At 27.3% G+C, this 13602-nt stretch overlaps 1 protein-coding gene across 1 annotated transcript in view; it reads right to left on the reverse strand.

Moving 5' to 3' along the window:
• Positions 1–13602, reverse strand: part of LOC100199266 (prostaglandin reductase 1) — a 94936-nt gene that overhangs the window by 80514 nt on the left and 820 nt on the right. Inside the window, exon 2 of the mRNA XM_065813786.1 lies at positions 12768–12813. Coding sequence (XP_065669858.1) covers positions 12768–12813 — 46 coding nt within the window. The remainder of the gene's footprint in view (positions 1–12767; positions 12814–13602) is intronic.

Genomic DNA, 13602 nt, shown 5'->3' on the forward strand with positions numbered 1-13602 from the left:
GTTAAACTTTTTTGTCTTAAGGCAAGTAAAAGCGCAACGGTATATATTTTTGTAATAAATGATAGTTAGAAACTTAAATCTTTGTCACAAAAAAAAGCGCTGGCCAAATAATTAACCTGAGCTTTTTTCTTTGCAATAAGTAATATTTTTTGTTTGTTAATAACTTTTTAAACATAAAAAATAATTATTCGCAAAAACATATTTTAAAAAAATAAGGAAAAAAACAAAAGATATTTTAATTTGTTTATACAAATGTTGAAAACAGAAAGAAATTAATTTATGTTTATTGATAATAAAAAAAGTAAATTTAATTATTGAAAATTAAAAAAGAAAAAATTGAAACAAAAAGACATTCCACAATATATACACATTTATCAAATTTGTTTTTCTTAATTAGTAAAATAAACTTGTTTTGCGTTTATTTATTTCGTTGCCGTAGTTTAAAAAAGTTCATGTCCTTAAATAATAAATAAAAAAAAAAAACTTTTATGACATCAAGGCCTGTATATATATATATATATATATATATATATATATATATATATATATATATATATATATATATATATATATATATATATATATATATATATATATATATATATATATATATTTTTAATGTAATTTTGTATAACTAAATAGCATTAAAAATATATATATATATATTTTTAATGCTATTTTGTATAACTAAATAGGGGTCTGCTGTGCAGACCCCTATTTTATTATTAAAATTTTTTTTTTTTTGAACTTTGACCATTTTCAGGGGTTGCTCAAGTGCCCCAATTGCCTGATTTAGACTTTTTTTAAGCCTATTTTTGGCATTATGAGCAAGTTCTAAAACTCAAAATAATTAAATTTTTTTTCTTTCCAGAGTTTCTTCTAAGTTAAAAGAAACAAATAAAAATGCATGGTATTTTTATTTATCTGAAATATTTCATGCAAATCTATCTATAAAATTGCAAAATTATGCAATTTTTTTCGATTTTTACGAAACGTAATAACTTTTTGATATGTTAAGTCATTTGGAAAAAACACCAGATATGTTGCATAAAACGTCTAGCGATTTCATTTTAAAAATTTCTTAATAATAGTGTTATTTTTTACAAATATTGTTATATTTTTACATTGTTTTTTTGTTTTTCTTGGAGGTTTTGCTTTTTCCTACATACTTCCTTTTGTAATTGTGCAAGAATAAAATGTCTTTTTTTTTTTCCTTTCCGACAATATCAATGTTGTCCTTTATGAGTTTAACAGTTCTTTCAGAGCAATCATTAACAACTGCAAGATTAAAAACAGCATCTTTAAATTTTAGGTAGAAATCGTTACAAGTCTAATATTCTGACGGGGTTTTCATCCATTGACAGTCACTTTTACTCTGCCCTATCATAAGGAATAAAAGCCACGAATTTTCTGTGACCAATTCAACTAAGCTTGGCGGCTTCACTGAAGTCTAAAGAATTGAGGACCTCTATGTTAGCTTTTATTCGGGCAAATATTTATCTAAGCTACGAAATTCAAAGCTGTATAGTTTTTTAGCAATTTCACCTCTTTCTTCACAGTTTTCATCAGCTAAGGCTAGAACAATAAGGTAAGGGTTCAGAAACCATGTGTGCTGTTTGATTGATTCAATGACTGATTCTGCCCCAATCAGATTGTACTCCTTAAACCTATTCATTTGCCAAAGAGCTCTCATATCCTGGATGAACAAAAAATTGTTAAGTAACTAGCTTTCCTTAAAAATTATATTTTAGAAACTTTTAATCAAAACTTTTTATTCATAACAGAATCCTTATATATATATATATATATATATATATATATATATATATATATATATATATATATATATATATATATATATATATATATATAAATATATATATATATAAATATATATATATATATATCATACTTGTTAACTTGGTACCTGCCTGACGAGGAGCCACAGCAGATAGTTCAGCTTTGAGAAACCAGGTAGTATAGAAAACAGCCACAAAAGTTGCCACTCCAGTAATTTCATTTTTCAGTCGATTTGTAAGACTGGGTATTACATCCATCATAAGCTAGAGCTTTAGGTAGTAGATACCTATAAAGGTATACATTTTTATTTTTTTGAAAAGCTAAATATTTGATCATGTATAACCTATAAAGGTATACATTTTTATTTTTTTGAAACGCTAAATATTTGATCATGTATAACAAATTCATATTTTTTTGCTATGAAGCTATAATTTTTTAACTTTAGACTTTTTCCTATCATAAACCTACACCCGGAGCTATCCATCATGCCCGTTTTATGGCAAAAGGTAGAGAGTTGTAGGAAACTTGTACTTTTCCTCAGAAAGCACCATAAGTGTAAGCTCTGTCAGCTCAATGTAGTCCTTCCTTGTAGCCCCATCCTAAAAATTAAATTAAATCAGAAGTATATTGATATAATGCAATAAACATAGGTATGTATATTTTTGTCTTATAAAGAATAATAGAATTAAACACGAAAAATCTAGGATATATTACTACTCCATAGTACATATTGTATACATAACTACGTATTAAAATATCTAGTCATCGGGCTACCTTTTTCAGAGACCCATGGGTGATAATATTTCTGCAGAGCGTTATACTTTCATGCTTTTGATGACCAAGCCATGTTTCATCTGGAATAGTCAATTTTCTCAAAACCTTTTTATTTAAAATGTCAAAAAAAAATCAAAGAGCTCAAAATTGAAAAAGTACTAGGGTACAATAATATTTTACAAAAATGTTAACCAATTTTGTAAAACCCTACCTGGATCTCTACATCAAGATCATTCCATGCTGATTTTAATATTTTAAACAGCATATTATCTGGTCTAGAAGTAACACTACTTGGATAATTTTTCCAGAAATGTGTTATGTATAGCTCGTTTACACGATGTCAGCATGCAATAGATAAAACTGGTCGCTGAAAGGTCAAAGCAATTTAAAATATCTCTGATCGCACTTTTTCGATTTTCGCCAGTTCCGGAAGAAATTGCTGGAATTCCCAACAGGTGCGTTTCCATATTACCGTTTATTAATATTGCTAATCGATCTTTTTCCAATTTTTTCCCATCAGTATATTCATGACATACTTTTCCATCAAAATAGAGTTGAACTAAAATGTTCTTATTATTATTTCTGAAATTTCTCAAATGATCCTTGATCCTCTTTGATTCATCATAAATGATTTTATCTGCTGCTCTTAATGCTGTAGAGGTCGAACATTTATATTCATCTATATTTCCACCTGATTTAGCAATTATACTATTAACCACGGCAGTATGCTGCCTATGACTTATTCCTTCCCCAACAGCAGTATCAGCAGTTCTCTTGAGAATATCTTTTGGAAGTAGAACAGTATCTGCTTTTTTGACTTTATTCTTTAACTCTGGATCTGGATATGGGAAATCATCACTATCTTTATTTTTATCAGATCTTTTTGAGCTAAATTCACTCTCTGACATGGTTTCATTCTAACTTGATCTCATTTCAAACTTGGATAAACTCCTGTTAACATAGGAAATGTACCTTGTGTCTAATCCACCCATTCTTGTTTTTCTATCTCCTAATTGGTCTAATAAAAAAGCAATATCTTCAGTCTTGTCTCTACAACTTCTTTTCTTATCAGCTTTAATGATTGCAACCAGAGTATCGAGCTCAGGTGCAATCCAAAAGATCCTTTTCATCTGAGTTAAAAATTTCCTCCTTTTTTCAATTTCTGATAAAGTTTGTCTTGATTTGTTTTGTTTTTAACAGTTTCCAGGTTTGGATCAGCTTCTCTATCTTTTTACTAAAAAATGTGATTTGTAGATTCTGAACATTTTACAACACATCTATTTCTGTTAATTAATTTATTTAACAGCAGACATTTGTTATATTAATTATTTTCCTCTAATAAATAATAATATACAAATAAAAGAAAAATATATTCAGTCTGTTATCTACCTAATTGTTTGTAATTGCAAAATCTGAAATCCACCCTTCAACCCAGGTGCAATTAACTTTGAAAGAGTGCAGCATAAAGAGTTTTCATTATGGCATCTGATTTCAAAGTGTTTTGTCAACGGCAGTGGACTACTTTCTTTTTGATTTGGATCCTTCTCCTTTAAATGCAAGAAGTATTGCAAAACCTCTTGCTCTGTAGAAAATTTTTCTTTTGGTAAGGATGACCTGGATTGCCCAACCAAAAAATTTACTTTTTTCTTACTTTTTCCTGACATGAATAAAACTGTAGTAAATAGCTCTAATAAGCGTATGAAGTAAGTATATCATGAAAGTTATCAATAATTATTTCCCGCGTTTTTAAATGAAAATTAAATATCGTCTTCGCTAAAAGTAATTTGCATAACGTGTTTAAGCAAGTTCGCAAAAGTATTAAAGTAAACGCGAAGTGTTTACTTTAATACTTTTGCATACTTGCTTAAACACGTTGCGTACTTGCTTAAACACGTTGCGTACTTGCTTAAACATGTCATAAAAAGATTTAAAGTACCATGGTACTTTAAATCTTTTTATGACATCAAAATGAAGCAGTCAAATATATATATATATATATATATATATATATATATATATATATATATATATATATATATATATATATATATATCTGTGTGTGTATTTTACTTTAATTTATTTAATTTATAAATCTTTCTTTAAAATTGAATAGCATTACAAGTAATGCATATAACAATTTTATCCATTATTAAATACTAAAAAAAAGGTTGCAAAAAATGCAGGCAAACATATTATTTATGTATTGAAATAACAGTGGAGTTCCCAGTGTTTCTTGGCAGGTAGAGGTCGCTGACACCATCACGAAGAATACAAAGATATTTTTGAATAAAAGATTGTAGATAAGTGGTGGTCTTTGCAGTGTTCGGGCCAAATGGAAGTCTGTTTGGATTTCTACTGTCAGTGTGAGCAAATTTAGTGGTAATAGGATGGCATGAATCAACAAGGATTTTTTTAACGATACTAATACAGATCTTGTCTAGTAACTTTTCAATGGCAAAACTAATATTGAAGCTGCTCGAATTGATTACATCAATTCCAATAATGCTTAGAACATTTTTATGGAAATGCTGTGACTCTTTTTTTGCAGCAGGACTGCACGAAGTAAGAGCTGAGTGTGTCTGATTTGCTTAAGGCATTTGAGTAGATATGCTACTGATTTTATATTGTTGTGCACTTTTTGTCCATTGTTCATTCCAATCAAGTTTCTCATTGAACATGATTCCAAGGTTATTTGTGGCTGTTGACTTTTTCAAGCTCAGTATTATTAAGTACGAGAGAAGGTATAACTTGAATTTCAGAGCACCTAGGATTAATTATAACGATTTTACATTTAGAGCTGTTAGGTTTTATTCCATTGACAACAGACCATAGTGCAACACCATCTACAATGGATTGAGGTAAGTTGGCAGGAACTTTATCGTAGACTATATAAGTTAGGATGTCATCAGCATATTTTTGGAGAATGGTTTCAGGTGGTTTGAGTAAATACTAGATAAAATAATTTTAAAAAAACTGGTAAAGAAGGTCACTTTTCATAAAAAAAAAAAAAAAAAAAATATATATATATATATATATATATATATATATATATATATATATATATATATATATATATATATATATATATATATACACACACACAGTGAAGAACCCAGAATTTATTTGGGGATACGCTTTTTTTCGGCAATGTTGAAATGATTAAAATAATAATTTTCAATTATTATTTTAATCATTTGTGTTTATCTTGTTTAGTATTATCCAAAGATAAGGAGTTGATTTAAAGGCATTTTTTTTAATACATGAATTTAACGGTGGACAATGTTACTTTAGTTACAATACGAAAACTTTTTTTTTTTTTTTTTTTTTTGTAATTCACCTTCTCAAGGCCAAGAAGGCCACTACAGATGAGGAGGCTACTTAATAGTGGTTATAACCCTCTCTCAACTCTATAACTCCGAAACACAAACCTTGACGAACAAGGCCGCTGCTTGGAGAAACATGTTGAGCACGGTACTACCAGAGACATGGTGGGGATTGAACTCAGAATTTTACTTAAGACTTTAATAAACACTTCTGTTGCAAATACCACGCTATTAGTAAATAATTATAGAAAATTGTTTAAAGCATTTTAAACATTTATTAACTATATTTTAGTGAATTTTAGTAGTTATTAATATTTAAAATAATCAGTAATTAAACTTTTAAATACTTTGAACAATTTTTATTCAATATTTACATTACATAATATACTTATATATATTAAATGGCGCAATATTTGTAAAATTAACAAAATAGTTTCATGTCTTGTATTTGAATAACTATTCAAACAAAAAAACATAAGCATTTGATAAATGTATTTAATATTATTTTAATTTTAAAATTTTAATATTAGCAAATCTGTTTATTTAACTTTTACTAAAGGTAATTTTTAAAGTGATTTTAAGGCGCCTTTTAAATTAAAGATAATTAAAGAAGAGATAATTACGGTAAACATAGTTTAAAAAATGTTATAGTTTTTTCATTAAAAAACATATATTTTAAAAGACATTATATTTTAAAAACATAATATTTTATTAATCATTAAGTATGGTTAAAAAAGTTATGTTTAATAAATAAGTTACATTTACTATGGGTTTTTTTAAACAGATCTCACTAATACTTTTATTAAGTTATTGTATTTTTATTATTTTAAAAGTCAAAAAGAATACAAAAAAAAAACAACTAAAATTTCTGAAAAAGTTTACATTTCGTTTTTTCATTTTCCTCACATAAACGTAAAATAGCAAGCTAAAGATCAAAATTTCATTCATTCAAAATTAAATTTGCGTGATTAGAGTTATTAAGACAGAAATTATTTACTATTGTTCATTTATTATCAAAAGCAGTTTACTCTTAATAGTTAAAAAACAAAAGTTAACTTTATTCTGAATGGATATTTTAAAATCATTTTATCTTTCGAAAAAGCAAACTCTTTATACATTCCATTGTTATAAAATTTCACTACAAGTTTTATATATATATATATATATATATATATATATATATATATATATATATATATATATATATATATATATATATATATATATATATATATATATATATATATATATATATATATATATATATATATATATAGATCTATAGTTTGTTGTCTTTGGGAAGAGCGGAAGGAAAAAAATGATTCTTACGCCAATACATACGTCACTTTTAATTACTTTTGACTTTCGTCCAACATTTTCGTGTTGGACGAAAGTCAAAACCATTAATTTAATTACAAATTAATTGTTATATAAAAAACCACAAAAACGCAAATTTAATTGACCAGAATGTTTTTAAAAACATTCTGAATGTTTTTAAAACATTTTTATTTTTTTTACTGTAAATCATGCGCGGAGTGTTGCTACATCGACTATCTTATAGCCTGACTCGCAAGGGAGTGCTGCTACATCGACTGACAAATAGCCTGACTCGCAAGGGAGTGCTGCTACATCGACTGACAAATAGCCTGACCCGCAAGGGAGTGCTGCTACATCGACTGAGGGTTTGGTTGGGGCAGGCAGTCTATCATTATTAAAAAAAAAAAATTCCGGTCTTGCATTTTAATTTTTACTTTTTGTCAACAAAATATGGAAAAAACTTTCGGACAACATCTAAGGGTTCTATATACATATATATATATATATATATTTATATATATATATATATATATATATATATATATATATATATATATATATATATATATATATATATATATATATATATATATATATATATATATATATATATATATATATATATATATATATATATATATATATATATATATATATATATATATATATATATATATATATATATATATATATATATATATATATATATATATATCAGGGTGTAAACTAGCCCTAAACTAGGGTTTCGTCAAACGTGATATTCCCAAATGAAATAAAGTTTGCCAAATCATAAATTAAAGTTTAATAATAATTTCAAAAATTATTGAAAATTAGTTATTATTAAATACTAATAGAAAAATAACATAAGAAATACTAATTTTATTAATTGTGTAATACTTGAAATAAAATCGTCGTTATTGTTTATGTGCAAATGCCTTCCAACAACAGCAAATTTTATACAAAAAAGTTAGCAAGGAATAAAGTACGATCTAAAAAAACAACAAATTTGTTTGGTTTAAAACCTGTAAATACTATTTCTTTAAAAGCTTCGCCCGTTTTGGCCGAAAATTCAAACAACTTATCAAGTCTTATTGCAAACTCTACTTCAAGAAGTACATTTGCTTCGCCAACAAAGTTAATTCAAAATGTCGAGAAGCCGTTTACGTCAGGTACTTTTGAAACTTTGATCAATGCGGATATTACGGTATGTCTTTTAGGTATTGTTTTTTTTGACAACTAAATTATGTGATTGCATTGACTATAATTTTTTTAACTTATCGACATCAACTAAAATCTTTTTTTATTTATCTACTATTATTTCTCAACTTTTTTAAAAAACATCCTCTGAAATATAAGTTAAATACAAAAAATATTTTATAATTATAACAAACTGTTAATAGAAATTTGTTTTACAAGGAAATAAGATTTCTTTACTTTACTGCTTGCTTGTAATTAAAAGGTAATCTAAATACGTATATTAAAATGTAACTTTGATACGTTTAATAACAAGAATGTCTTTTTTATTACAACAAACTGGTACAAGAAATTTAAAAAACAAGAGAACTAAATTCAGGGCTTAAATTTAAAACGTAAAAGAAAATTTTTAATGTTTGAATGAACCATAGTCATAATAACATTTTATGACTATGAATGAAAAAAATAATTCTTAGTGTACTTCGTTGCAACGATAGCATTTAAAGAACATTTGTTGTTGTTTTTTGTGAGACTTTGTAATAGTAACTTCATTTCGCTAAGCAATTTATGTTTAAAGAAAATTAACATTAATTATAAAACTGAACTTGCAATAAATGTGAAATATGAAATTTATTAGCTCGTGTTTACTATTTCAAAAACTTTTTCTATTTTTCAATTATTAAAACATTTCTTTTGATGACACAAAGGACGTCTAGCAGAACTTAAATAATAAGTAGAGAACCATTGGCTCTCTTCCGCAGAGATTTTCATAAATCGCTATATTACTTTAAAAATCTCTGTACACGAGGTCCATTAATCTCCTACTTTTAGCTATTAGTTAAATTCAGTGTGACTCTTTTTGTAGATGACTTGTAAATAGTAAAAGTTGAAGATTCCTAAATCATATTTACTTTTATTTTAAACTGCATGCAGATCCTGATGTTACAAAAAATGATTTATTAACTAAGAAACCAAAACTTGTTTTAGGTTTGAAGTCAACTGAAAAGTACGAGAGACTATTTACCGATTTTTATTTTTTGCCAGCGCTAAATGGTTGGTTCTGTAAAACATGCACATCATTTGCTGCTCATGGTGTTTCAAGAGCTTTTATTGAAAAGCCAGGAATGTTTGCAGATCATCCTGTTGAGCATTCATCTGCCTATTTATCATCGGTTTGACATAAAAATGCGATAAAAAACAAACATTCCAAGAGTTGAGTAAAAGAGATACAGATGTTTGGAAAATAATCAGTGAAAATAATCTTGCACAAGAAAATGTTAAAGATTCAAAAACAAGATTTGTTCTGAAGTATTTTTTTTTGCGTAACTCATTTACTTATCATGACAAATTGGGCTCATACACATAACTTTAAAGACTTAATAGAGCTTATTGCGCAATGTGGGGGAAAAGATGTACAATCTTATCTACTACTCGAAACTGGAAATGCTACCTATGTAACCCAAGTATATACTAAGTATATTAATATTATATGCAACTTTGTCAAGAGTCCACTGCTTGAGTCACTTCAAGGGAAAAAATATGCATTTTATTCAGATGAGACCTCAGATATAATATCGGTTGAACAACTAGCTATTTATGCATCTTTTGAAAATTGTGGTTTGGTAAAAGAACATTTTATTGGACTGCTACCGTTAAGTCAACTAGTGGGAACAAGGTCATCTGCCAAAAACTTGTTTAAAGTTATTGAAGATTTTTTTGTATCAATAGATGTTTGATTGCACAATGCTCGTTATGCATGCATGGATACTACCAATGTGAACTCAGGTGAGAAAGGGGGTTTAAAGGCATACTTAGAACATTCAGTCCCGCAACTAATTTGGATTGGCTGTAAATGTGTAAAGGAAGTCGACCTGTTTCTTCTTAATCTTTGAAAATTTATTAAATATCGAACAACAGCGATGAATTTGCAGCAGGAAAATGCCAATATTTATGGAGATATTGGCAATATTATGCCTATATGCCCAAGTACAACTCAATGGACAGCTCACCAAAGAGGCTGCTTGATTTTTTTAGGCAACTATAACAACTTTTTAATTGCCTTAAGTACTTGCTACAACAAGCCAAAAGAAGCAGAAGCCCTTGGCTTGTTTATGCAAGCTTTAAGTAAAGAAACAATACTGTCAATACTTATGTTGTTAGATGATTTTTTCACCATTAGTCCTCTTGTACTTTCTCTGCAGTATTTGTTTGAGTGATATTCCAATATACGTTGAACAAAATTTGAATGCAAACTTAAACGGATCAGTAAGAAAATTATAAAAACAAATGTCACTGCCAGTGACGCTTGCACATCTCTACCTATATCAAGTTGTTTGCACAGGAAAAAAATAACTTTTAAAAACTTTTAAAAAAGTATTTATTTGACATTTTTAAGTTCTTTTAAAATTGTGCTGACGAAAGCATTTGAACAAATGAAATTTTGGAAAGTTTATAGGTTTTTGATTCTCGCAATTTTTCTACAAAGATGGCTGATCTGATTCATTATGGCAAAGTGGAGTTGCCAGCATTATTAAATCACTATGGGGAACCTTTGTGAAAGTAATCAATTCAATCAAACAGTGCAACAAGACAGAGATGTAAATCCAGAGAAAACAAAAGTCGAATTTGAGGGTTTTAAAGGAGTTAAAGAAAAAACAAGAGTCATACTGTGCTCAAACCGCATGGACTGGTTTTAAAATAATTACAATAAATCAGGCTTGTGGAGCTGAGCCCGAGCCGGTAAGCAGCTGTTTTTTGGTGGGTCACAAAATCAAGCGGCTCTCATATTTTTTCAAAGGAACAGAATGTATATCATTTTTTTTACTGTAGACAAATATTCATTCATTGTTTAACTGATTTGTTCAATGAATTATTTATTAAATTTTTTTTATAAATATTTTTTCTAACAATGTAATAAAAATGAATATTTCAAAGATTTTGTACTCAACAAAATACTATCCTTTAATAGCATTTCTTAATATGTTTTATTGACAAAAAAAAACACAAGTAAATTATGTATGGAAACATTCTTACAGTATGACATATATTGTTTTATAATACACTTTTATATTGATATTATGTTAAATATTTGACACGCAATTTAATTTTTTAAATTCAACTTATTTATTTTAGGTGCCCCAAGAAGTCCTCATGGTCTTATCACAGGGCAGAAGAGCATTTGAAAGGAAGTTCAGGCCTCCTTCCTTACCTATGTTATAAAACTTGCCCAGAGGTGGCATTGAACCACGGATCTCTAGTTCCTGAGGCAAGTGCGCTAACCACTATACTATGGCTGCTCAAATAATGACCAAAGGTTTTTATATCTTAAATTATACAACCCAGTCACCAGGAGACATGCAAAAGACATTATTTAAACAACTTGAAGCATTTTGAATGTCTTTTGAACATTCAAAAGATGTCTTTTAGGTACCATGCCCACTGAGTAAAATTAAAAATAAATTTAGAACTAAAAAGTTTAGTTTTGGGTTATAATATATAGAAAAAAATGTATATTTACCCAAAAAAATTTTCTTTTCAAATGCAATAGTAGTGTGTGCAAGAGTAGTGATAATAATATATTAACCTTGTAATCATGAAAGTTGGTTAAAAGCTAATTTCTGTGATTTTCTTTTCAAAAATTTTCTTTTCAAATGCAATAGTAGTGTGTGCAAGAGTAGTGATAATAATATATTAACCTTGTAATCATGAAAGTTGGTTAAAAGCTAATTTCTGTGATTGATTTGGTTTGGGTTGGTAGTTGTGATAAAAAAAATATTCCAAAATTTGCGATTTTTGTTCATAAAGTACAGGAGCCGGAGCCAAGCCGGAAATTTCTTAGGAGCCGAAGCCAAGCTGTTAAAAAAACTTTTGGCTCCACAAGCCTGCACTAAAGTATAAGAATTCTCTTTAAAATGTAAATACTTAACTTTCTATCCTAATATATTTTGTTGGACAAGTTCAAACAGTTTAAAACCTGCCAGGTGTCTTTAAGCATGTGTATTATGTATTCTGTGTAATGAATATTCTAATTAAAATTCATGCATTTTATGCATTGTTTTTTACCTGAAGCCTTTTGTGTAAATTTATAACTTACACTAATTGAATTTGAATAAAAAATATCACAAATAAATAAATGAAAAACATATTTGTTACAGGTAAGGCAAGCAAGTGTTGCTGGAGTAACAAATTTGATCATAACTGAAGTTTAATCAATAGCAAAAACTAGACAATAAAATTTATATATGTTGTATTTAAGTTAATCCATTATTTAATAAAAAAATTAATAATTATAAACCAATTTAACTACAAAATTCAATTTAAATAAGTTTAATTTTTTTTTTATAAAAAGTAAAACTTTACCTCATATATGGGTCCACACTGAGGTATAAGTTTTCACATAGAAATTCTAAAGCATTTGATAAAAAGAAAAATTACTAAAAAAAAATTCAAAATACTTCTCAGCACATAATATTTTCTAACATAATTTTCATAACTTAAAAACGTTTATAAAATATTAAAGATAAAAATAAAGTTTTAAAACAAACATACAATATTTTATTGTTTTCACTCTTCAATGAATCCATCATAAAATTATGGTGTTTGCTTCACCATTAGACCCTAAGCTTCCTCTCATTAAATCAATGAGGGGAAGGTAAGGGTCTCATGGTGGCTAGTTATATTTAACTTTAAAATAATTTAAAAAAAAATTAAATTAAGTGCTTTATTTATATATTCATTAATAAAATTTTAGGAATGCTTAACTTTTAACAACTTGTAATTTAAAACACCTTTAAAAAAATTACCCTAAATAAAAACAAAACACCCTGAGTAAAAACAAAAGAATTACAATAACTAATTTTACATCACAAATAACATTTTGAAAATGTAGAGTTGCATGAAAATGCAAAACAAGTTTTGCATTTTTATGCAACTCTTATGCAAAGTTGCATGTAACATGCAAAACAACTTAATATGTAAAAAGTATAACCTTAGTACTAACAAACAACTTAGAAAAAATAATCTCTACGAGTTCTTCTATCCTGAAAACAAACAAAATGAATGTAACAAGTATAATTTTGGTTAATATTTTTTGGTTAACACAAATATAATACTAACTTTTATGAACCCAGGGTTTCTGCTTAATTATGATATTATTAATTATGCTTTGACAGATAAAAGAGTTGCCGCAACATTT

This window comes from Hydra vulgaris, chromosome 12, assembly GCF_038396675.1.
Source record: "Hydra vulgaris chromosome 12, alternate assembly HydraT2T_AEP".
Classification (NCBI taxonomy): domain Eukaryota; kingdom Metazoa; phylum Cnidaria; class Hydrozoa; order Anthoathecata; family Hydridae; genus Hydra; species Hydra vulgaris.